Raw genomic sequence first — 24,782 nt, 5'->3', positions numbered from 1 at the left:
TCACTCCCCTTTGTCAGGGACACATCTTGAGCCACGTCCCAGGACCCAGCCAGACCCAAGGGTGGACTCTTGTCCCCTCAAATGACGTCAATGGAAACGTGAAGATGGGAATCTCCTCATCAACACTGAAAAATGCCACCCGTCCCTCTTCATAATCCAGAGAGACCCGGATCCGCTTGGGAGCCTGGATTTCAGGAAGGAGAGTCCGAGTGGGGAATGTGAGTGCCTGGAAGTGCCCTGCCCACTGCCCCACTGCCCAGATGCCCTCCTCCGGTTTAAACTCGATTTCCCCCTTCCTTTTCACATCTTCTCTAGAGACGCCCACCGTCCACCCTCCTCCATCCACCACCTCCACCTCCCAGTAGTATCTCCCTGAGGTGAAACCTTCACAGCCCAGCACGCAGCGCCATGGGTTAAACCTCTGAGGGATGTCGGGGATGTCCTGCAGCGTGTCTTCTCGTTTGACGCTTTTGCAGTCGTCGGACAGGACGAGGTCACGGTGGGCTGTGTCTGGGTCCAGAACCACCTTCGCTGTGGGAGAAATGAAGTCAACACATCAGGGCAGAGCTCACCACAGCACAGATCAATGCCAGAGCTGCCTAAGGAAGAAGGAAAAGGATACAAGCAGTAGCTGCCAGGCTGTGGCACGGAAAGCTGCGCAAGATAATGGCATTTGCGCAAGGAAAGGGAAATGAAGAAAAGAGATGACATTGAGCAAGGGTGGAAGAGGACTGTGAAACTTTCCAGGCTGAGAACATCTCCGGGTCTCTAAAACGTGGCCAGCACTGCTCGCTGAGGAGCAGGAGTCTCCAGACTTGCCTGACACTGGGCATGCACCAAACGAACAAGAGGTCTGCATGTTACACTTCCCCCTGTAAAGTGGGGGCTGGCAGAGCAGCCCTCGTCCCACCAGCACCACTGCAAGAGGGGAAACTAGCAGGACAGGAGATTGAAGCAGGAAAGATGATTCAGCATCCTGAAAGACCAAACTTTAATTACCTTCTTCTATGGGCGCGGCGTATCTTCTCCATGCTTTAAAAAAACCAAACAAAACACAGATGAGAGGTAATCTGAACATGCAGGTGCTGGATTAGCTCAGGATAATGACACGTCAGTGTAGCTGCTCATTTCCCAAATTGCTGTTGTGTTTGTGAAAGTCATCTCACAGCATGTAGCGTTAAAACCCCAATGTCTACCTACAGGAAAGGGCTCCATCTGTTTTCCACAAATACAATCACGCTGCCTGTCCTGGTTCAGACATGTATTCATGGTCTGTTTGTACTTTCTTTGAAAACCAAAAGCTTTTTCTTAATATTTCTATACTAAGGATTACAGGGACTAGCTTAAAAACACACAGATAGCAAAGGAAAACAACATTTCTGAAACGAGTTCAGTATCTGCTACCTCTTCCTTTCCCAAAAGGAAAACCAAAACCATGGCATACGTGCAAAACCCCAAAGAGAAAATGGCCCAACTGGAAAGTCTCTCTTGTAGGAAGGAGAACAACACTCACCAAGTTCTTCAGCTTGCTTTTCTGGAAAAAAACCCAAGATAAATCAGCACAAATGGGTTGAGGGATATAGGTTTGTGTCTAACCTCACCCGTGACTGCCTACGAGTGCAGAGGGTGGGTTCCTTGGCAGCACAAAGCCCTCTCACACCCCAGGCTGGGGTCTGCTCTGCAGGGAGGGTGCAGGGTCTCTGGGAGGTCCCTCCCCTGTAGGGGGATGGGTTACACAGTGTTTCTCCAAATCACAGTGCCAGCAGCGAGGGTCCACAGGGCACCCTCCCCCTGCCTCTGCTGCCGTTGCGGCCGCCCATCCCCAACCCCAGCCACCATCTTCAATGATCTTCAATTTTTTGATCCTCAGATTTGCTCTCTCCCTTCTGCCCCCATCCCCAACCACCTTTCACAGAATCACAGAATCGTTTCGGTTGGAAAAAGACCTTTAAGATCAAGTCCAACCACTGACCTAGCGCTGTCGTTCAGTTCAACCCGCACTTTGAAAGTGAAAAGCAAACAGAAAAAAACCCCCAAAAATCTACCACCCTACATTATACAAGTCTCTTGTGAGGAAGAGGAGGAGACTCACCAATCTCTGCATCGCGGTCTCCTGAAGAACAGAAACACACAGAGGTTACTGCTGACCCAGCCCTGCCCTGGGACCCCAAAGTACCCCAGAGGGGAGCAGAAGGGGGAGAGGATGCGCTGATTTATTTCCTAATTGCAAGGAAGCTGCCAGTTCCAGAGGGACCTGACCTGTGTTTGCCTTCCCCATTGAGCTGCAATGGCACCAATTTAGCAAGAGCTCATTTTTAATAGCCAAAGGACTATTCTGGGGCCATTCCATGAGCTGCAAACAAAAATCCAATTAAAAAATATATATGTCCCCTTCAAGTGTTGGTTTGTTGTTTGGTTCAGGGCTTTTTTCACATTTTTAATTTCCTGGTAATCAAGCAATCTATATTTTTGTAAGAAAATTCTCAACAGCTTCGGTTTCTGCCATCTTCCCCTAAAACCCAGTAACTTTTCAGTGCAATTTCACTACTTAATTTAAAATGAGAGCGTTAAAAAGCATTGACAGCCACTCAGGGAGAAGATCCTAATGACTTTTCAGAGTGAATTTTCATATGATTAGGGTGACATGAGAGGGGGAAGTAAAGCATCTGCCCAGAAATAGCACTGGGACAGAATGAGAGGAGGAATAAGAAAGCCTGAAGGGTTTCAGAGGATTTCACTGGGGAGCGGGACTTACTGAGTGCTGCCTCCTGCATCGCTGCAAAGCAAAACCAGAACAGAGTATCACCAGCAAAGCCAAAGCCTTTTTCACCAAAGTTTCCTCCAGCCTTGGGTAGAACCTTGGGAGCCCCTCGAAAAGCAAAGTTCACTCTTGGTACAACATCTGCTCGCACTTTCTTTGGTTCTGCAATGCTACACCTTAAATTTACAACATCGCTTTGTAATTTTGTAATTTCATCAATTAATTTCACAATTTTCTTAGCCACTGCCCAAACCATTCCCCACCCTCCCCCATGAATTCTTCCCTTTGAGGGAATTGTCCAATTTCTGGAAAATGGACAATAAAACTTACCTATTTTTTTCTCCTGCTTGCCTACGAAAGAAAAGAAGAAATCTAAATAAATTTGCAAATAATCTAAACAATTTTGTAATTAATCTAAATAATTTTTAAAAACCTGTTTTGTAGCTCCCTGGCACCACACGTGTGTCCCAAAGGCCCCAGGATCACCCTGGCATTTCCCAAACCCACGCGTTCGCAGCCACCCAGCCCCTTCCCCAAGCACCGCGCCAGGACGATACCTTTAATTCTAAAGAGATAAACGGCAACAATAACGAGAGCAACCACAGCGACCAGGACTGCGCCCAGGGCGGTTATCCAAGGATGTGCGTTATGGAAAAAGGGATCTGAAAAATAAAACCCCAAAGATGTAAGGTTCCCCTGCATTCAGCCACGGGAAGGGTTTACTTCTGTTTCACACAAGCTCAGCCCGTGCAGGTCTGGGTCCCATCAAGGGTGAAAATCAGCTCCTGACTGTACTCCACAAACCAGAAAAAATGAAATAATAAAAAAATAAAATCCATTTTGGCAAGTTAGCACTTGTCTGAGGCTGATGATGTTTTGCCTGCATACACTGGGGGGGGGGAAGGGGGTGTGTGTGTTAAAATAGATTTCTAGCTGAATTATTCCTAGTTAAATCAAACTTTCTTATCCTTCAGGAAAAACCCCTATCTTTCATGAGGCAACATAGGGTCAGATCCAGGGTAACACGTGCATCAACAGCAGCACTCCCGTGCAGAGCAGAATCACCAGGAGAAAGGTACAGCCCCCCTGGGAAACAAAGTCTCCCACAATTGTTCATTCCCAAAGCTTTCAGTTTGGAGCAGGACACAGCCTGTGGGGTTGTAGCGCAGTCTGGGGTACAGTTACTCCAGTTCACCATTGCACTCTGTTCTCATATATTCCCTGATCCAAAACAATCTCCCAGTAAAAAAGTGAGCTTTTCTGTGTGACAAGGAAAAAATAAAAATACATTCAATATACGGTGGTGCTACAACAAGACATGAGGATTTGTTTCTCCCACTGAAGCAGTAGAACAGGATTTCACAGCAGGGGAGGCTGAGGCCAGGGGCTGCTTTCTCCTTTTTTGTTTGTTATGAACATTCGTATTTAACCCCAGTGTCTGTAGAAACTCTGCTACCACAGGGGCTGTCTCTCCCCCGAAACCGCACTCGAGCACAGCAGCCGGTGCACGAACCCCCAAACAGCAGAACGCCCCCGTGAGCGGTAATGCCCCAGTCCCGCTCACCTGACACGAAAAACGCCGCTCCCTGTCCTTGGACGGAGCAGGAGAGCCCTTGGTTCACACCTCTGGTGAGGATGATGCTGCTTTCAGCTGTGAAGAGGCCGCTCTCGTCCTGGGTGATGCTTTCCGCGAAGGCGGGAAGATGCCGCCCGTGGGGGTCTTCCCACAGCACCTGGGGCTGCGGGTACCAACCGGCCGAGCGGCAGCACACCCGGATCCCCCCGTCCTGGTAGCGCTCCAGCGTGATGAGCGGGGCAGAGCCGCTGGCTGCGGGAAACACAGACCACAGGTCACCCTGCGGCGCTGTGGTGTGACCTGAAAAGCAGCTGAACACCACGGAGCCGCTCGCTCGCTTCCCCCCTCCCCAGCAAGAATTGGGAAGGTAAAGGACTCATCAGTTGAGATAAAGACTGTTTAATAATGAAAATAAACCAAATGGAAATAATTATAATAATATTATAATGAATTGTAATAAAATTAGGAATAGCAATAATAAAGCAATCAAAGTTATCCTCAGCTCCCAGACAGCAGCCACTGGCTGTATGGCAATGAAACCACAATGGTGAGAGGTGAACCTCAGGAACCGAGATGGGGCCACCATCATGAAGGGGAAGGGAAGGAAAGGAGAAGAAAAGGAATCAAAAGGAAGGGGTCGTTCCCTGCAAGCTGTCCAATTTATAGTGCGTGTGACATTTGTGGGGTAGAATACATTTGTATTGGTCAGCTTGGATCACGCCCGGATCATCTGTCCTGGGTCACCCGTGCCAGAAAAACCTGGGCTTTCACTCCGTCCTGTCCCCATCCTTTTGTCCAGAGAGAAGGAAGGAAAAAAAAACCCAAAACTAAAATAATCTGTGACCACAAGTTTAGGCAAAGACTGGAAAACAAACTTGAGATATTACAAACACCTGCTGGTCGTATCACCATCCCTCTTAGCATAAATCCAGAACGAGCTCTCCCCAGCCACTGTGAAGACAACAACTCCATCCCAAAGCTCTCGTATTGCCTTGTGCTCGCTAACCCCAACATTGCAGCGCTCAGATTGAACCAGAAAAAGGAAATTCTAGGATTCAACCCCAGCACAACCAGGACAGCCAAAAACCAGGGGGGTGAGGGGGCCTGGCTGCGCCTCTCCCTGACAAGAGGGAATCAACTTCAACACAGACAAATCCCAGGGATTTTGGGACAGGTGTCACCAGGAGGCAGGACATTTCTTGCAGGCTTTTCACATAACTCAAGGATCTGCTCTGGAAGCGACTACTGCAGCAAAACAATCTCCAGGCCTGGATACTGAGATATAAAAGTACGAACCAAGGCATTCTTACTTTGTTACTCAATGCCGATTTTTTTCTTACACCCATTTACATGAAGAAAACAGTATCAAGAACTCTTCCGAAGTGGGTGGTGTATCTCATGAGCTCCTTACAGCCTCTCAGTAGGCAATTTTACCTCTCTGAGACATTCCTGGTATTTTCAACCAAAGGGCTTAACAAAACCTGATTTCCAAAGTGAAGAAGAGCAAGGAAGAAGAGCAGGGAAGAAGAGTAGGGAAGAAGAGCACTGGCTCCACGTGAGTAAATGAGAGGCAGCGAGGACATGGGTTACAGACCTGTCACCACCAGCTCCACCACGGCCTCCTCGTAGTGCGAGCCATGCTGCACGAAGCAGGTGTAATTCCCTCTGTCAGACAGGTGGACGCGGAAAATTTTCAAGTCCACGGTGCCATTGGCGAGGCCATTCTTCAGCAGCTCTGTGCGCCCTTGGTAGTGGAGCATCTGCTCCCCGTACTGGTCCTGGCCCCCCTTGTAGCGATGCACGAAAGGCAAGAATTGCTCCCGAAACCAGACCACCTCGGTGTCCTCCCACACGCGCTGCTCCAGGGAGAAGCGGCACGGCAAGACCACGTCCTTGCCCATGGCCACAGTGATGGGGCCAGGGGGTCCCGTCACGTTGAGTCGTGCTGGGAGAAACACCCGGAAGAAGAAATGACCACGAGTTTGCTGTGGCAACCAAGCTCAGGAAAACCAGGGGATGCTGCTCTGTGCCGTTTGTGTGCTGCCATGCCAGGCTATCATGTTGGCAGCGTTACCACACTGGGGAAACTGAGGCACGGAGGGGAGGGCTGGAAAAGGGACTCCACCTTGCACCCTCTGCTGTGAAAGGTCTTCAAATGCCCAAAAGATTATTTGCCCTCAAGGGGACCAGTGCTGCCCATGGTGCTCAGGTTGGGGAGGAAGCGGGGTAAGGAGCGAAGGAAGAAGCTGAAAGGTTTCTAGGTGCTTGGCTGGAGAAAGCAGGCAGCTTGGGTACAATTAAAACTCAAATATCCTCAGCTATTTGCACAAGAGAAAATGAAAACAACTCAGGTGCTCTGGGCATCTTTGGAAATTATTTTTAAAAAGGCTTATTAATAGGCTGGCCGCTCAGCTGACAGAGAAAGTGGTTTCTGGTTGAAGGAAAATAAAAGCAAATAAAATTTTTTTGGCAAGGTAGCTTTCAAGTCTACTGTTGTGCTGCATCCTTTTGCAAGCTAACAGAAAAAGAGCCAAGAATATTTTTTAAAAGACGGTATTTTTTTCACTTTATTGAATTGGTTCTGCAAAGGGACACAGTGCAGAGAAGTGATGATGTGCTGAGAACAGGGAAAGTGGGGAGAGAAAGGCAGCAAACCATAACCAACTCATCGGGAGCATTCAATCTCCAGCTGGGGTCAGTGAGGTTGTGCAAATATCTGTGCGGACACAGCCAGGTGAATAAACTGGGATCCAGGGGAATAAACTGGGATCCAGAGGGTTAAATCAAGATCCATAGGAATAAACCAGGATCCAGAGGGGTAAACAAGATCCAGAGGGATGCTGGCGCTCTCAGACGTACACAAGGTTTATGACTTGAAAAGATTTGGGCTGGAAGCAAGGCCCCAGGGATCAGCAAGAGCCAGGGGATCCCTACCTGACTGCAGCTCCTGAGCTTGGAAAATGAACCCGTAAATGACAAAAGCCAGCAGAGAGCAGCGCAGGTGGAAATGGGAGAGCATCCTCATCGCTGGAGTAAAACCTGGAGACAGGGAAGGAGAGAGAAGGGGCAAAGGGGAGCAGAAACAAGGAAATAATTTTTTAAAAGGCAGAATTCACTTTTCAAGTGGTTTATTGCAGATTGCAGCCCCTTTTCATAATGTCTAGGGAAGGCCTCAGATGCTGAAATTTGAAATCGATTTTCCATCATCAACCTGACTGCGCTTGCTGTTTTACATAAAAAGTACCCAAACTGGTATAAAAAGTTGCAGGAATTCCCTATGGGGAAACAAAATACGAGCTACATCTCCCCTAATTCCACAAAAAAGTGGCATTTGTTTTAATATAGAGCCCTCGCTTTTCTTATCCAGCCCTAGGAAAGAGATGGAAAGGCGCAGGATGAGGAGGAGAAACCCAGATCGAAAACATGTGGGGCCAGGGCTGCACTCCTCCTCCTCCAGGAAAACGTGGGACTCTGTGGGGGTCGCACCCCTGAAACCACCCCGAGGGCGGGAGGAGCTCTTAAACCAGTGAAAGCAAAATTAAACCTTTTTTTTAAATTCAACGCCCAGCCACGATGGGACGTGGCCCTGCCCCAAACACCTCCCGAGCCCTCTTACCGACCGCTGAAGTAGTCGCAGCCTCCTTAAAGCGATGCGAAAACCATCAATTCTGGCAGAAAGCGATTTCAGTCGCAGCTTTTGGGGCCCCCGGGCTCCTTCCTGGGCTCAGGGCTGGGGCAGGAGCTGCTCGGCGTCACCCGCCGTGTCCGAGAGGGTGGCCCCGATCCCTGCTGAGCGTTGCCCTGCCCGAAAACCAAACCGAAACGTCACCCTGCGTCCCAGCCTGCCACCGCTTCCTCCTGCACTGCATCCGCTCCAAAATGAAACTTGCTGAGTGATCGGAGGGTTTTTTGGCAATGCTTTTGCTCCTCTGGTAACGTCCACGGGGGCGTCCTGCCGTGGACACCCCCCACGGCTGCGTGTCACAGCCTCCTCCGCGGCTTTCCCGGACTCGGAAAAGTTGGGTACGGGAAAGGCGTTTGTACATTCCCGGGAGCAGCGGGAAGGAGGAGCCGGGATTCGCACGCAGGGGCGTGGGGGGAGCGATGCCCAGCACAACCTTTAAAATCGCTTAAAAGCAATTCCCCCCTACCCCGGCCAAGAGGCGAGGCCATCGAGGACGTTTTTTTCAGGGAAAGCTCCTCCCTCGGCTGTGTCGTGCAGGCAGCCCCACGGCGTGCATAGACCTATGGGGTGCTCAGCCCCATGGCGTGTTCAACCCCACCGGGACCCAGCTGGGTTCAGCACCCTCCATCCCCAGCTGGGGGCGCGGGGGCCGCCAGGAGGGACAGCATCTGCTCAGGTGAAGGAACCTGGTGGGGACCTTGCCAAAGGGATGGCAAGGAAAGAGGGAGGTGATAAATGATGCTTGAGGAGACACAGACCTGGCCACAAATGGGTGCTGCAGGTGGGTGCTGGTGGAGGCTGTGACCAGGGAGGGGGTGTGGGGGGTGTGTGTAGGGATATCCCTGGGACCCATGTTTAACTTCATCACTGGTTGCCTGCACACACTGGACTTGAGCAGCAGCCCTCATCGTGCCATAGGGAGAGGTCTGGAGCACACGAATGATGGGGAGCAGCTGAGGGAGCTGGAGGGGTCAGCCTGGAGAAGAGGAGATGAGGGGAGACCTCATCACCCTCTACAGCTCCCGAAAGGAGGGGTTAGCAAGCGGGTATCAGTCTCTTCTTCCCAGGAACAAGGGATGGGACAAGAGGCAATGGCCTCAAGTTGCACCAGGTTGTCACCTCCAAGGAACCCTCCAAGTGGGGATGAAGCCATTGCCTCTGGGCACATCATCCCCTCCTGCCTGACCGAGGCGAGGTGGGAGGCAGAGCCCAGCACCTGCTGTCCTCCATTTACTGGTTGAGCAATTGAGGCAACCCACGTCCTGCCAACATCTCCACCCTGAGAACCGTTGGCAGGATGACAAACCTGGGCAAGCAGCACCTGTAAGGAGCCAGAGCTCTTCTCTCATCAGGGTCCGCAGCCTGGGCACCCAGAGCACGGTCACTGTGGTGCCCAGGTGACGTCCCGCCAGTCTGGAGATGCGTGTGGTGCTGCTGGCCCAGGGGGCTCTGAGCTCCCTCCTGCAGGACGATACAGCCCCTTCCCACGGTGTGGCTGGCTCTTATCACTGCCCCACAGCTGGCCCAGGGAGAGGAGATACAACAGATCCTGGGGTGCAAACAGGACAGGGCACTGCAGGAACCCCCAGAGCCAAGTGTCAGATGAGGACACACGCCTGCCAGTAGTGTCGGGGCAGGGAGGAAGGTGGAAGCTCCAGTGGGGTGTTCCCCACAGAGAGGTGAAGGTGCTGGGTCTCAGCTGTGCTTCCCAGGCCATCCAGCCCCTCTGGACATCAATCTGCCTGCTCAAACCAGCTGGAAATGCTGTGCAAGCCCAGCCTTGAGCTGCCAAGGAGGTGAGGGAAGTGGAGACCTCCAGACCCAACCAAAACCTCCATTCCTGAAGTCAGGTGAGTGCTGGCTGGCTAAAATGTGCCTGGATGCTGTGACTTTTCCATCATCCCTTCTGCTTCTTTATCGTCTTTAGGCAGTCTCTGAGTCCTGCCTCCCCTCCTGTTGATTTTTTGATCATGTTGGTCTCCAGGATGGAGAGAGAAGAGAGGGAAACCCCAGCCAGTGAGGTGGAGGAAATGAGTGGAAGAGGTGAGTTTTGCCAAGGGAAGAGGAGGGGAACTGTGCTCTGCTGAGGAGAAAAATGCATTCTGTTCCGCTGGGCCAAAGCACCTGGAGCTTGTCCCAGCCTGGGCTGGTCATGATTGGGGGGATCAGTGGCTGCAAAACCCCCAGCTGAACTCCTCGTGCTGTTGACCCACCAAAGGCGCCTGAGCTGCCATCCTTGGCTCCCTCCATTTCCTACAGAAAGCGACAGGAATCTGGGGTCCTGGGATAATGTCCATCGCGCTGGTCTGTGCGTGGTCATGCCTGTTTGACCCCTGCAGCACTGGAGATGCCCAGGCTCAGGCCCAGGTTTGCACAGCAGATGTGCACCCCCTCTCAGGTGCCACCTCCTCCGGGAAACCGGGGCTTTCTTAGCCAGGGGTTGCATGAAAGCTCCTGGATCAGGAGCTGGGGCAGATCAGGGCAGCACTGGGGCTGGGACAGCCCAAAGTGAGGGAGTTCCCACCCCATGCAGGGCATCTCTGGGCAGGGGAAGGGAAATCGCCCGCTCCCTTCTGCAGCCCCAATGCCTGCCCTGAACAGTGTCTCCTCCTCTGTCCCCAGCTGATGTGACCCTGGACCGAGACACCATGAACCCCTTCCTGATCCTGGCTGGCGACCAGCGAGGCGTGGGACGGAGGCAGGAGTGGACCTCATTGCCCGACACCCCTGAGCGCTTCGACACGGAGCCGTGCGTGCTGGGCAGCCAGGCCTTCGCCGCGGGGAGGCACCACTGGGAGGTGGAGGTGGCCGAGGCAGGGGACTGGTGGGCTGTGGGGGTGGCCCAGGAGTCTGTCAGGAGGAAGGGGGTCCTCAGTTTCACTCCCCAGGAGGGGATCTGGGCTGTAGGGCAGTGGTTTGGGCAATACTACGCTTTCACCGAGCCTGACTGGACCCCCCTGCACCTCACCTGCCTCCCCAGGGCCATCCAGGTCTGCCTGGACCTCACGGACGGGCGGGTGGCATTTGCCGATGCTGAAAATGAAGCCCCTATCTTTGCTTTCTGCCTGGCCCCATGTTCTGGGGAGAGGCTGCGGCCCTGGCTCTGGGTGGGGATGGACTCGTGGCTCAAGCTGTGCCCCTGACATGGAGGGAGCGCGGGGAGTGGGGGGAGATCAGAAAGGAGACCACCATCGTCCTGGGTGCTGGGAATGGGGAGGGTCCTGCGTCCTGCCAGCTTCTCCTCGCATGGTTCCTCTGGCCACCAAGCGGGAGAACGGGCAGGGCTTGGGGGGTGGGCGCCACCGAAGAGCCGTGTTCATCCCCTCCACCCCACAGCGGGGATTGCAGAGACCACAGGGAGCACAGAGATTCAGTGCATGGGGGAGCTTGGTGCCAGAGCTTCTTGGGGCAGAGAAGTGGTATCGAGTGTTGGGGCCTGCAGAGCAGCTCTGGACAAGGCCGTGAAAAATACAGCAAATTCAAACTCCTGAACTGGTGCTGGAGTGGTGTCTGGCTTTTTTCAATTAACCTTAATGATTGAATTTAAAAAACCCACACATAGCTGGATGCTGCAGCTCATGATAACACTTCTCCATACTTCCAAAGCCTCTCCTTGCCTTATTTCCAGCTCTCACTGGTGTGTGCATTAAGCAGAGCACTGGTGACAGCTGTGGGGAGAGCCAAGGGAGCAAAGCAAGAAATGGAGAAGTGTCTGGAGTGCACAGGCACAGCAGGCCCTGCAGATCTGTGTTCCCCGATCTCATCCCATCAGGGTCTCCTTTTCCCCACGTGGAATAGACTGGACTGAACAGTTCAGGTGGAAGGGACCTGCAATGGTCATCTCCAGCTGCCTGGCCGCTTTGGGGCTGACCAAGTCAAAGCACATTGTTAAGGGCATTGCCCCAATGCCTCTTAGGCACTGACATTTTGGTGGCATTTTGGGGAACTGACATTCAAAGGACATTCTAGACCTGGAAAAGGTGTGGGGTGGTCCCAAATCCCAGGGACCTTGCTCTGTCCTCTCCTGCTCTTAGGAGAAGAAAAGCCGAGTGTAGGCAAAGGAGAGCATTGCCTGGGCCCAGCCCAGAGTTCGTCTCCAGCCACGTTGCTGGTTGGACCCTCTCAGTGCCACCTCAGATGTCACCTCTGCAGCGGCAGCCGGGTACAGGCCACAGCACAGATAAGGCTCCACGTGGAGTAGGTACAGCCCTGAGGGACCGCAGTCTGTGGATGAGTCCAGGCTGGAGCAGGGGCAAGGGGAGGAGCCAATTGCATTAAATCCCACAACTCTGTGCCCGTGAAGCAGCCTGATCCTTGCCTCTGGTGCAGCATCAGCCTCTGGAGCTGTGGGTCCGGGAGCTCGCAGGGGTGGGGATGACTGGAAAATTATGAGGGAACCGGCAGGGGAAGGGATGGGGAGGAACCAAGAGGAATCAGCAGAAAGGGACTGGTCATGGGTAAAACGGAGCTGCTCAGAGCACTTGTCTGACCCAGCCCTGTGTCTCATCCGCACAGACTGTGTGACCACATTAAATCCTTTCTTAACCCTCTTAAAAAAGCACAACCTCTCCGTATCCCATGGCTGTGAGTGCTGCAAGGACACATTGCCAGTTTCTGAGGGGACCGGTACCAGTGGATTTGGTAGTGGCCACTGCAGTCAGAGGGGGTGTGCAGACACCCCAGGTTGGGGTCTCAGCTGCTGGAGTCAGCGGGGTCTCCATGCAGCTGCTGGAGCACTCGGGGGTCCCGAGTGCAGCTTGGGAGGGTGCGTGCTTGTCCCCAGAACCAGCCACGGGGGGACCAGAGTGAGTGATGGGAGTGAGGAGCTCAGCACCAGCAGCTGGAGTGGAACCACAACCCATCTGGACAGGACCCTGGGGGTCAGGTGCCAAAAATCAAACTAATATTAAATTATGATTACGATTGCTATCACTGCCCTGGTCTGTCAGACAGCAACAGGCGGAGGGACACCAGGAAATGACCGTGTCATACCTGTGACCTGCACAACACGGTACTGAGGACAAACTGCCTTTTTTCCTCCTTGCCTTTTTCCTCCTTCCTAGGTCATGCAGTTGCAAAGATGAAGTTTCTTTGGTGTTTCTGTTGCTTCACGACGCGCTTCAAGGTGTTCCCCATCACAAGCCAGAGGCAGGCAGGACTCTGCACCACATTTGCAGTTCATTTCAGATCAGCTGCATCTTTCAGCAGCTTTGCCCATTTTGCTCCGCTTTCCACCCAAGGCAGTGGCTCAGTCCTAGGGCGTGACTGCCCTCAGCCCACATTAACCCCAGGATTACTGCTCTCAAGTGCTTTGCTTTCCCTCCCCCATTTATTTTGAGCTCAGGCAGCTGGTTGGATGCATTTAAATATCTGCAGTGCTGAGAGCATTTCCATGAATTGCTTTTCTCCCAAGTAACAGGTGAGAGGAAACGGCCTCCAGTTGTGCCAGGGAAGGGTTAGGTTGGATATGAGAAAAAATTTCTTCTCTGAAAGGGTTATCAGGGACTGGAAGGGGCTGCCCAGGGCAGTGGTGGAGTCACCATCCCTGGAGGGGTTTAAAAACCGTGTGGATGTGGCACTTCAGGACATGGTTTAGTGGGCATGGTGGGGTTGGGTTGATGGTTGGACTTGGTGGTCTGAGAGGGCTTTTCCAACCTTAGTGATTCGGTGATTCAATGAATTGGCGTGCATGTCACTGATAGCCATTTTATAGGAATTTAAAAATACCTAAACAGATTTCCTCACATCTTTAATCTGTTGGTTCCCCTGCCACCCGGATGCATGGACCACTTGTCTGTTCACAGTGGTCTCCCAGCAGAGCGGGTGGGTGCGTGAATTACTGGGCTGAAAATCCTTACCAAAAAGGTTCATCGCCTCTCCACAAGGACAGGGCTTTCGAGGGTTTTTCCCCCCTCTCAGCTATTGTCCTTCTCTATTTAAGACAAGAAACTGAGAAGCATATGTGATCCTGAAATATGAAGACTATCTCCTAGACTGAAACTGGTTTAGATTAAGATGGAAAAGCGTATTCTTCTCATTTGCTCTGTGCAAAATAATTGCAATTCCTCATTGCTATGGTTTCCGGAATTGGAGAGTAAATCTCAGATGTTGAAAACATGCATAGCTTAGCCAAATTTTTATTTTAATGCCATTCTAGCCGTGAGGCCTGGTCCCCACATCTCTATGGAGAACAGACAAGAGGTGTCCGAGTCGTGCACTGACACCCAGAGTCCCCAGCCTGCAGAGAGACCTCAGGGCATCAGCGCACACCAGGAACCAACCCCAAAATGCCAGGGTCTCTCTGAAGGGCAGAGCACCCTCCTGGTCATTGGAAATGCCCCAAAGGACCAGCACCACCGTCCTGCATGGTGAGAAGCACCTGCCTCGACCAGGAAAAGGAAATGGTTTTCCAAAATCCAGCCTCGTCACCCTGACGCAGGGAGGGAGAGGCTGGAGGAAAGGTGGGTTTCTCCACAGGTTGGTGCCCTGCATCCCCTTCGCTGGAATTCTGCATTTTGGGGAGTGAGGAAAGGTTTAATGGGTTCCTTTTTGCTGTGCACAAGAAAAAAAAATAAAAAAAATCAACTCTTTGGCAGATGAGTTGCATTATTGCAGCATTTTGGTGAGAAAGTCAACAATTTCCTGTAGGATTGCACCATGAAGACTCACAGGAGTTTAAATCCTGCTCTCTTGTGTTATAGGAGGTGTCTCTTCGAACAAATTCTGCTCAGACTTGGTGTATTCCTCTGAGCAGCTATGAATGAGAGCCATCCCCATTAAAATGTGCCGTCTTCTCTAACGGTGAGGTCTCTTCCTCTGGGTTTTCTGTTTCTTTTACGCTGTTCTGGCTGCTGCTGCTGCTTCTTCACCTCGTCCTGGGCAGATTGCTGTGTGGCAGCACAGTTACATTGCGAAGGACTGGGGTGAGCCCTCTGCCCAGGAACGTGTCCTCTCTCCTTGAAACACAAACAAGCCTGAGCCCTCTTCATTTGCCAGCTTGTCCAGGAAACACTGGTCTTGACTAAGGTCTTGCCCAAGGCTAAGGCCTTGTCCAGGGCCTTGGAAACATGTTCAAATGCTGTTTTTGCAGTGTCCTGAGCGGGACTTTTAATACACAGCTTAATTTCCACACCCCCCCCACCTTTCAAAAGTGGTGCTGCCGTTGCAGTGCAGCTCCAATGCCCACCCCAGGGCCAGGGCTCAGGGCAGGGCTGCGACTGCAGGCGCTGGGGCTCCTTGTCACGCCATGGAGAAGGGACCAAGCGGTGCCTGCGTCTCTGCCCCAAGGTGCCAGATCCAGCCCTGGGCAGATGTCCCACCCCACCCCATAGCAGTTCTGGCCCCAGATCAGATCCTGGCTTTTGCACACTGCAGCATCGGACACAGCACCCCGAGGCCTCGGACATGAGCAAGGCCTGGGAGACAGCAAAGGGCCCTGGAGCGAGGGGCCAGGCCAGCAGCAGGGCAGGGTCTGGTCAGAGACAGAGATCAACGGAGACCTTGACACCAGAGACATCATGGAGAGCACAGGGATTGCTCCCTGCAGCCCCACAGCCACCCTCCAGACAGGCCAACAGGACTCCCTCAGCCCAAACATCACCTCCGTGCTCGGCCTACACCAGGGACACTTCTGTGCACAGACAAGAAAAACCTGCCCATAAATGACAAAAAGCCCCAGGTTTTGTCCAGCTTTGGCTCAAATATGAAACCTTTTGCCAGCTCTCCTGGGGGTGGGTCAGGAAAGCTGCCCGCAGCGCCCTGGGAAGCCAGCACACAGGGGTCGCTATCAGAGAGACAGCCTGGGCTCTTCAGGCCCCACCATCCCCAGTAACAACACAACAGCCTGAAGTTTGTTTCACTTTTATTTACATGATTGCACAGCCCGTTTCCCCGTGACACTGGAACGTGGCGGGTCAGAGACACTGATTTCCCACACCCACGAGCCAAACACCTCCTCTGGGAAGGAGGAAAAGACTCAAGAGAGTCACTGCTGGGTTTTGTAGGGGCACATGCAACAACTCCAATTATTGGCAACTACGATGAAGACAACGAAGCTGAGAGCGAAGCCACGGCTGCGCAGCAGCACAGGGCCGGGCCCCAGCTGCCCCCAGCCAGGGACTTCTGGCTTTCACAGTTGCATATTTGGATTGACAGTGGGTTTCCTAACCGAAACACTGGCTCAAATTAGTCCTTTCCAGGGGAACGTGGTGTGGGACTGCACATCCCTCGTTACCTGCCAGGACCAGATGCGTCGCAAGACCAAGCTCCTGGGAGGCAGCCAGTGCTGGCAAGGTTAAATTAAATCCCCCAATTTTTCTTCACTGGGAATTGTCCTGGTGACACGGGGTTTGTTGGGGAGGGGGGGTGGAGGAAGGGGTACCCAGGACAAGGCGCAGAGCAGCGGTGCAGCGCTCACTGCCAAGGGAAGTGGGGTGCAGAGAGAGGCAGTGCCTGCATGGGAGCTGTGCCGGGACTGTGGCCACAGTGGGACTGAGGAGCCTCTGCACCGGTGGCCAAGTCAGCCCTGCATGACAGAGAAAAGGGAAGGTGTCCACGGGTACATGACAGAAGGGAAGAGAGAGGCAGATGGAAGGAGGGGAGCAGAGATGTCTGGCTGTGGCAGAAGACATTCACCCATGCTCAGAACAGAGACCAGCTCGGACCAGCCCAGAGAGCCTGGGCAAGGAGAGGGTGCAGGAAGATGTGCCGAGATACCACAGAGCTGCACGGGAACCCTGGGACAGCAGACAACGGAGAGCATGGACCAGACCCCAGGGCTGGAGCAATTCTGCTGGGACTCAGGGCCCTGGCCCCTGCTGCTCCTGCCACCAGTAACTGCAGCCTAGGCTCAGGGAACAGGGGACACGCAAGGAAAAGCATCCTGCTTTGCAGCTAGAGAGGAGGAATGGTATGTGGGGCTTTGAATTCAATTACCAGTCTTGATCTAGCAGGGTGCTGGACTGATCCACCTGGGTTCAGCAAAGGGATTGGAGGGCCAAGTGGGACACCACTCACTGCAAGGACATGGGCCCCTTGGAGAGGCCTCCCTCTGCTTTCTGCCCTCCCCATCGCAGGAGGGGCAGCCAAGGCTCACGCTGAGGGGCTGTGCCTCTCTGGAGCACACAGCAGGGCAGTGCCAACGCCGTCGTCCCTACAGCCCATCCATTCCCAGGGCTCAGGAAAGCACAGCACCGCAATGGGCATCGCCCGGCAGAGTGGGGTGGCAGCAGAGGGGCAAAGACTAACGCCAGGCTCAGGGAGAGCGTGGGCAGATTGGGCACTGCAGGACAGCGAAGATGTGCTGGGAACACAGGCGGATGGAGGAGGAAGGCCAGCCCCACAGGAGAAGCGTGCACTAGAGGACAAGTAAGGGGCAAGCGGCGCGTTCAGGGATGAACCAAACCACAGCAGCTCCTCTGGCGCTGCCGAGGAATGTGCAAATCGAGCGCACAGGGACAGCTGAGCCCCCTGTGTCCTGCCGAGAGGGCCTGTCCCGTACAGGGTGTGTGTAACAGCACTACCAGAGGTCCAGCCTCAAGACGGTGAAAGGACATCAGCAGAGACTCCTGCTCTCACCTTTGGGGTCAGGAAAGCTCCCGTACGAAACTTAAAAGCAAAAGGCAATGGTGGGTTTAGCAAGTACGAGCCATCACTGTCCACCCTCAGATCCTCCATCTACCTTTGCCAGACATACCAAGAGCCGAGCGCATCCGAGTCCTGGGGATGAGCCAGGATCTGCAAGGAAAGCATTTTGTGAGATCACGTCTGCACAGGAAAAGATTTTCTCATTTTGAAACTGATTTTGAAATTCTCAAAATTACAGTACTTTACAATACAAAATGTCTCCATTCAGTATCAGGTCATTTTACTCCTTCTGGGATTATAATAATTATTAAAAACACACAACTTTCTAGAAAGGACAGAAACACCACAAAAGAGACCAAGGAGTAATGGGAAAGACTGCCGCAGTATTATCAAAACCAATTTAGTGCAAAGGAGAAGGGGACTTTCAAGAACAGTTGATGAAAAGTGTTCTTTATATGCTCATTTGGCAAAAAGGCATAGATTTAACCTCTGAATGAGATCAGGCTGCCAGCTTCTATACTGAAGCTTAGAACATCAACACAAAAGGACTGAAACACAATATGCATGGCCATTAAAAAATAATATTATATATAGATATATATATATAGAGGGAGATATTTTCCACGTATGGTATTTAGTTATAGGAAAGTGTCCCTGCAGACAGGCATCTCTGCCGTCTGGCCCTCTGGGGCCGTTTCACCTGACAGACGTTGATTATCTGTCTGTTTGCCATCGAATAAAGCACACGCTGACCGCAAAGTCCCTTCGGGGGAATGATTGCTTTCAGTGCCTCCACAGTCGCTGTGTCCTGCACACGGGGGGACACCCGACCCCCTTGGCTCCTGCCAGCCCTGAAGGGCTGCTCGTGCCCAGCAGCCACGCGGCGCAGCGGCCCAGGGAGGGCTCAGACGGTGGTTTCATCCGCGGTCTTCTTCATCAGCTTGGCGGAGAGGAGGGAGTGGGGCATGGGGTGAGGGCTCCGCGAGCCCGGGATCATCAAGCGGACTTTCTGGTTGGTCCTTCGCCACTCCGAGTACAGCTGGCAGTGGTAGCGGGGCGACAATGTGTCAGGCTGGTTAACAAACCCTTTGAACAGGCACCGAGGAGATGCAGTCACCCATCCCGTGCCCCCTACACTCTCTGCACATCTCTTGTCAACCCACCAGCACCCCCAGTCCAGGGAGACAGCCCTGACGCTGAGATGCTTCGGGGCACTCCATGTCCCAGGCTTTTGACGAGGACTTAACTCCTGGTAGCACCAGGCTGAGCATGGCACAGCCAAAGGGACAGGACGAGGACAGAGCTGGCTCAGCTGGGTCTGGGCACTGGGCCGGTGAGGTGTGAACTGGCCCCTTCACTCCAGCCACAGGTTGACGTGGGCACCTTCTCTGGGCAAAACAAGGGGTCCTGGACCTCTAGACGGAGGACCAGCCTCTTCCATCTCACAGGTCCTGGTGGATCTCTGCCCTTTGCCTCCTCTCCTTGCTCTGCAACAACAGGACTCATTTCTTCTGACAACGCTGTGGCCTGGGAGACTCCTCCACCCGGAGGGGGCCAGGAAAGGACGTGAAGGCTGGAAGGGACCCCACCAGCCTGGCCCTGCAGTTTCAGAGCAGCCCTGCAAGGGGGAGCTTTGAGCTGCACTGTGCTCCTGGCTGTGCCCTTTCGCAATCACGACCAACACTACAGATTTTCTCACAGCTCCTGCTGATTCCTTAGCTCTGAAATTCAACTTTTCTAGAATTTCTTGAGGAGGGAATAAAACGAGCATGTATTTCCCTCTTATTTATTTTTCTAGAAATTGTGAGCAAGGAAATTAAATACTGAATCCTGTCAGCCTCTCATCAAAACCAAGCTTTCATACTTTTCAGAAGTACAGGAAACATTTAGCTGGCAAGTAGGAAGTACCAGGAAGTGTATCTGACAAGGAGAAGTCAGTATTCCTATTACTTTCGGATAGGTCTTGGACACCTGCTCTGAGAAATGGAGCTGTGCCACAGCATTGAGGTAATTCAGCTTATTCATCTGTGCACTCCCCTTTTTCCTGTTGTGGAGGGACAACTGTGGGAATAAGGTTGGTTGCTGATGAACAAGAAGCAAATGAATCTTGCAGTCTTCAAAGGCAGCGCATGAATGGGAAGCCAACAGTGCAAACCGCAAGGAAAGCTCCTGCTCCAGAGGACAGAGCTGCAGCCTTGGCCACGGCCTCTCTCGCAATCCTCACGGTGATTGCAGCCATCACCACCCACCCACGTAACAGCCCTCTGTGCTGCACAGCCCGTGGCTGCACAGAACTGCAGTTGAATTTGGTAAGTGTGAATAAAGGGGCTTCACTTAATGCCCTTCTCTGTTCAAGGAAATGGGAAGCACAGCAAAACTAGAGCTGTTTTAGTCAGGACTTGTTATTTCACCAAAAAATAATCCCATTTTCCAGTTTCCTCTAGATTTCCAGCTCCTCCAGATCAGTCCTGGGACAGAGAGGACAAAGGCATTTCCTCTTAAGGTTTCCAATTTTAGCTTTGCTTTCTGCAGAAATGAACCTCATGCAGCCCCATGTCAGAGCACACACACAGCAGCAGAGACTCGCCCCAGCAGCTCCCTGGGTGCTGCGGTTCCTGCACATTTTGACAGCAGCACTGGTCAGGCACCCCCTCGAGTGAGGGCTGCAGTACTGGCACCAGCTCACCCTTCCCTGGTACCTGGGTCCATGTGGGAGAGCTGCGAGGAACGTTCCAACCCCAGCAAAAGCCGTTTCTTGAGAGATCAGAGCATGCGATGGCAGGAAAATGGGCTGTGGCATTTCTACTGCCCACAAAACAAACAGCTTTTGGGGCACCCACTATTTCTCCTCCAGCAACTGTACTTCTTGCTTTCCCCAAATAGTGCTTCCCAGCAAGTGGCTGGAAAAGGGCACGGCCAGGGCACGAGCAGACACAGGGTTTTGAACAGGAGATCTGAAAGGAAGATCCAGACCCAGAAACCCGCTCAGCAACAGAATTGAACAGGAACCAGGGAAGTGCCTGGCCTGGGAGCCCCTTGAGAGAGCAGGGCCAGGGCAGCCCTGAGGGCTCGGGGAGGGGCAGGGAGCTGCCCCCCAGCCCAGCTTCTCCTCGGGGCTCCCAGCTGGGAGTGTTCACAGATGTGCTGCGTTACACACTCACATTTGCTTTCCTGAACTTACGGAGCTGCTCCAAGCTGCAAGCTCCTGGCTGCCTAATTCATCATGTCCAGAAAGATGCAAAGTGAGGCATCTGCAGGAAGCTCTTTCCAAGCACGGATCAGTTCAACACCAGACAGTGTCAGGTGCAGGCTCCCAGTGCCCCCAACCCCAGCAGCGCAGTTGGGAGCAGCAGCAGTGGGCAAGGCAGGCTGGTACCCAGCCTTGGCTAGGGCTCGCATCCCAAAACCCAGCATGAGAGAGAAGGCAGAGGTCTCCCCAGGGCCGGAGTGCTCCTCACACACACCCTTCTGTGCTACAGACATCTTAAAAATACTCTGTAGGAATTTGTTTAGCTGTAGGCCACAGAGAACTCAACAGCCAGTCTGCACCTCCTGCAGCACAACGTGTGGAGGGACAGGATGGCAGATTATTTAGGAGTCAAACACATTCCAGATTTTCTTTTTCTCCTAAACCATCCGGGTACCAACTCTGTGTTTCTTCTCAAAAGTAGGAAGAGGCACAGCAGCTGGACCACTGCCTGCCCCCAGCATCACACCTGCCCCAGCCTCAGCCACTCTGGCATGTCTGTGCCTGGGAGTGAGACACCCCGGGGACACAGCTCCCGTGTCAGTCTGGAAAGCAGATGATCAGGAAGTGGCTTCTCATTCTCAGCAATAACTTTAGCAGCTCCCACTTGAAGATAATTAAATGGACGTTCAAGAGAAAGAGCCCAAGGTTTTTCACGAGGGGAGTCAGAAACAGCTGGCTGCACTGATGCAGTGTGAGCCAGTTCTTCAATCTCCCTTTTGAACCGAAACAAGGCCCTGGGCAGCAGACACTTACCAGCGTCCAAAGGACGTAGATTGTAAAAAGTGCTATAGTTAGTGCTATGAGTCCAATGGCCTCCAGTCGGCTGTTGAACTGCAAATGATCCTGGGCTCCGCGCAGACACAGCCAGCCGGAGATCGCAGCCAGGGGAGTGATGAAGAGGAAACACACCATGTCGCAGAAAAGGGTCCTCTTCTCGTTGCGGGGACCAGGATCCTTCAGCCACTGCAGGAAGGAAGGGAGAAAGGGCATTACTCAGCAGCACGCAATGCACCGAGCAAGCAAGCAACGCAGGACTGCTCTGCTGGGAACTTCTCACATGCTCTATGCAGTCTGTACGTACCTGGTGCAGACACTTAACTCACATAAACCTTCACAAAAATAGAGCTAGAGAGCATCAGGTGTATTTTTAACAATCAATGAGGGAAAGGGAAGACACAACTGAAGAGTCTGTGTGGGGGAAGGCAGTAGTAAATACAGGAGCTGCCTGGGCTCTTCACTGGAGTAGTGAGGAGCAGGCTGCAGTACCAGACAAAGAGAGGTCGATTCAGCAAAGCCTGGCTTAGTAAAGACCTCACAGGTCTCGGATTGAGCTTCAGCAGAAACACATCCAGGACTGCGCCACTGCTGTAGGTGCTACAGGAAACCAGGCAGGGGGTCTGTAGCCAGGCCAAGCCATAGGGACAGCTGTCCCAAATCCAGCCCTCTGGTTCCTTTTGGAGAATCGTGGCATTTCAGAGTTTCACTCCTGATTTAAATCAAATCTGAATTGCCCAGGTCCACCCGAGAGACTGTGCAAGACAGCTCAGCAGAAGGAGTGCTCTAAGGGTACAGCACCATCCTCAGGGCTCGAGCGAGCCTCGCAGAGCTGCTCACCGGGAGCCTGGCAGCCACCCAGGGCCAGCAGTGGGGAATGCAAACACCCACACACCCCCTGTTTCCACCAAGATGATGACAGAGAGGAGAAGAGCACAATGCTTGAGCAAATAGGAAACCAAGACTGGAGAAACAAAAATAGAAAAGCAAAAAGAGAGTGAGTAACTGGCAGAAAGCTTTGCACCTGAGCAGACAAAGCAGGGCAGCAGCCAAGGGGGAACGGTGTTGGGCAGTCCCAGCAGAGGAAGGTAACACAAACACTTTTCCTTTCACAGAACAACCTGTGCCCAAATCTGCATCTTTCTCCCAGAGAAAGCCTTTGCCCATTTCCACAGGCAAAGCAGCAGACCTGTCTGGTGAGGAGGGACACAGAGCTCGGCTGGCCAGGGGAACATCCCCCTGTGCCTTCTGCCAGATGTCCACGAAGTGACCACGAAGTGACGAGGCACGACGACACGGACACAGCTGTTAAATCCCACCTTCACGACTGCAACATCCCAAAGACTTCTCCATTGCTGTGGCCATCTGCCAGCCACCACCTCACAGGCAGAGGAGCTGATTCTGCTCATTTTCAGGCTTGCGTTCTTGCACCCCAGCAGTACGTGATGCATCACAGCAGAGGTGACCACAGGGCTTTGTTACCACGAGGTTTTGCGAGCGCTGCTCCCTCGCAGCTGTCAGGACCCAAGGGGCTGCAGAGCGAAGGCAGCTCTGCTCCAGGCGGGATTCCCTCCACAGGGCACCTCTAAACATTCACCACTTTGAGGAGTCCCAACTTGCTTCCAGTGTGGGTTCATTTTAGATACCTTGACAACAGCAATTGTTCTAGTTTTCCTGGGATTATGCTATTTTCAGCCTTTCCTTTCCTTTTTTAGAATAGCACGCAGCTGTGGTTCCTACCAATACCCAGAGTTGTTACAGCACATTTTTACTGGGAACTCTGTATGCTGGGCTGCTGGATCATTCCTTGTTTCCTGCACCAGGACAACTGGTTTCATTTAGGATTTTTTTTCTCCAAAAATAATAACTGGAGAACACAATAGAAAAGACACGGTCGGAGCAGGGAAGGGAATATCCCCAAGGTAGCCAGGGCCAGGCAGGCTGGGCAGAAAGCAATGGTGCAGAGGGGAGCGTGGAAGGGTGCACACCAGTTAGTGCAGGTTTAACCACGGGGGGAGTCTGGCGTGAGGGGAGTACAGTGAGACACGGCAGAGGGGTGAGGACAGGGTGGGAGGTGCAGACAGCTTTTGTTGAAAGGGGAAAGAGAAGGAGGAGATGGCACATCGAGGCGGGGAGCAGTGACGTGGCTGGGGTCGTCAGAGCCATGGTGGCAGCTGCTGTGACGGACACCGAGCTGGCCATGAAAGGAGGCGAGGATGCTGCAGCAACAGATAAGAGCCTGGCCAGGAATTTCAGCTGGGAGGACCGATAAGCAAGATATTTGAGAGCTGTGACCTGAAGCACGTGAGACCCAAACAGAGCGAGGCCAAGTGCAGCTAGTGAGCAAGCTGGGAGCTGAGGAGAGCAGATCTGGGGACAGAGTAATGCTCCTGCAATAACAGAGGACGAGTTAGAAGCATTTTTAAAGCCTTTCCGAGCACAAGTTGATGGTGAGACAGCCAGGAGGAAATTTCAGAGCAGCCAGAACTGTGGCTTGGCCAGAAGGAGCTGGGAGAAGGGAGCCAGGCCCTGCAAGTCACCCCCTGTGTGGCCCTGCAGAGGAGATTAGTGCTGATGAGCTGCGTGGGGAAGATAAGGACCACACACGCAGTCCTGAGTGGCCCTCAGAGGAAATGAGGGTGGACAGCAACTCATCTACACAGCAGAGCTGCTCCTACAAACAGCCCCATCGTCCGAACCCCCGACCAGCACCGCACTGCCCCTGCACAGCCCTCAGGTGAACACCAAATTACCCCACCTGGACCAGCATCCCTTTCGCAGCGCCCCCAGAGCACCCCATCCCCTGTGAGAGGACTTCTTGGGCCACTCCTGACCCTTGCACAGTCAGAATCTCAGGGACTGAAGGCAGATAGGCATTTTACTGAATCTTACTCTATTTATATTCCTTGTGACCTTCAAAACTCCTTCTTCCTCCCTAAGATGGGAGCCAAAATGTAAAGGGAGGAAGCAAATTAATTTCCTTTTGAAGTAGTTGATTTACTTTGCCAATATGTACTGACACAGTAAAAAAAGAATACAATAATCCACCCTAAGGGCACAAGGTCTCTGGCACGGCAGCACATCAGTGCATACGGGATTTAAAATAACCCTTGCAAACAATCCAAAAAATGGTCAGTCAGATTAAACAATT

The 24,782-nt window shown here is 52.8% G+C and overlaps 3 protein-coding genes across 3 annotated transcripts; 1 reads left to right on the top strand and 2 right to left on the bottom strand.

The window, feature by feature from the left end:
* Positions 1-13: 13 nt before the first annotated feature.
* On the bottom strand, positions 14-7,362 carry LOC104547149 (butyrophilin subfamily 1 member A1-like). The gene is made up of 10 exons (XM_010192735.1): positions 7,272-7,362; positions 5,932-6,282; positions 4,326-4,589; positions 3,319-3,423; positions 3,092-3,112; positions 2,756-2,776; positions 2,093-2,113; positions 1,514-1,534; positions 1,000-1,032; positions 14-531 (listed from the first exon to the last, which is right to left on the bottom strand). The coding sequence occupies exons 1-10, from the start codon at positions 7,360-7,362 to the stop codon at positions 14-16; spliced, it is 1,446 nt and encodes a 481-aa protein (XP_010191037.1).
* Positions 7,363-9,992: 2,630 nt separating this feature from the next.
* LOC104547152 (thaicobrin-like) lies at positions 9,993-11,165 on the top strand. The gene is made up of 2 exons (XM_010192738.1): positions 9,993-10,065; positions 10,645-11,165. Exons 1-2 carry the CDS (start codon positions 9,993-9,995, stop codon positions 11,163-11,165), a joined length of 594 nt encoding a protein of 197 aa, XP_010191040.1.
* Positions 11,166-18,511: 7,346 nt separating this feature from the next.
* LOC104547151 (E3 ubiquitin-protein ligase MARCH2-like) lies at positions 18,512-21,820 on the bottom strand (the record flags this gene model as incomplete). Its single annotated transcript, XM_010192737.1, has 2 exons — positions 18,512-18,693; positions 21,607-21,820. Coding segments are annotated over 2 exons (396 nt in total), but the record flags the coding sequence as incomplete, so codon positions are not given.
* Positions 21,821-24,782: the final 2,962 nt, after the last annotated feature.

The sequence above is a fragment of the Mesitornis unicolor genome, unplaced genomic scaffold (genome assembly GCF_000695765.1).
Source record: "Mesitornis unicolor isolate BGI_N332 unplaced genomic scaffold, ASM69576v1 scaffold3509, whole genome shotgun sequence".
NCBI lineage: Eukaryota > Metazoa > Chordata > Aves > Mesitornithiformes > Mesitornithidae > Mesitornis > Mesitornis unicolor.
The sequence above is the reverse complement of the archived record's forward strand: the minus strand, read 5'-3'. Positions and strand labels throughout refer to the sequence as shown.

What these genes read in the sequence shown, in the direction of transcription:
- LOC104547152 (XM_010192738.1), top strand. Translation starts at nt 9,993, where the DNA reads ATGTTGGTCTCCAGGATGGAGAGAGAAGAGAGGGAAACCCCAGCCAGT. An exon ending in GGAGGAAATGAGTGGAAGAG is followed by an intron (nt 10,066 to 10,644) that starts GTGAGTTTTGCC and finishes CTCTGTCCCCAG; the next exon opens with CTGATGTGACCCTGGACCGA.
- LOC104547149 (XM_010192735.1), bottom strand. Translation starts at nt 7,362, where the DNA reads ATGAGGATGCTCTCCCATTTCCACCTGCGCTGCTCTCTGCTGGCTTTT. An exon ending in GGTGGAGCTGGTGGTGACAG is followed by an intron (nt 4,590 to 5,931) that starts GTCTGTAACCCA and finishes TGTTTCCCGCAG; the next exon opens with CCAGCGGCTCTGCCCCGCTC. An exon ending in CAAGCAGGAGAAAAAAATAG is followed by an intron (nt 2,777 to 3,091) that starts GTAAGTTTTATT and finishes TTTGCTTTGCAG; the next exon opens with CGATGCAGGAGGCAGCACTC.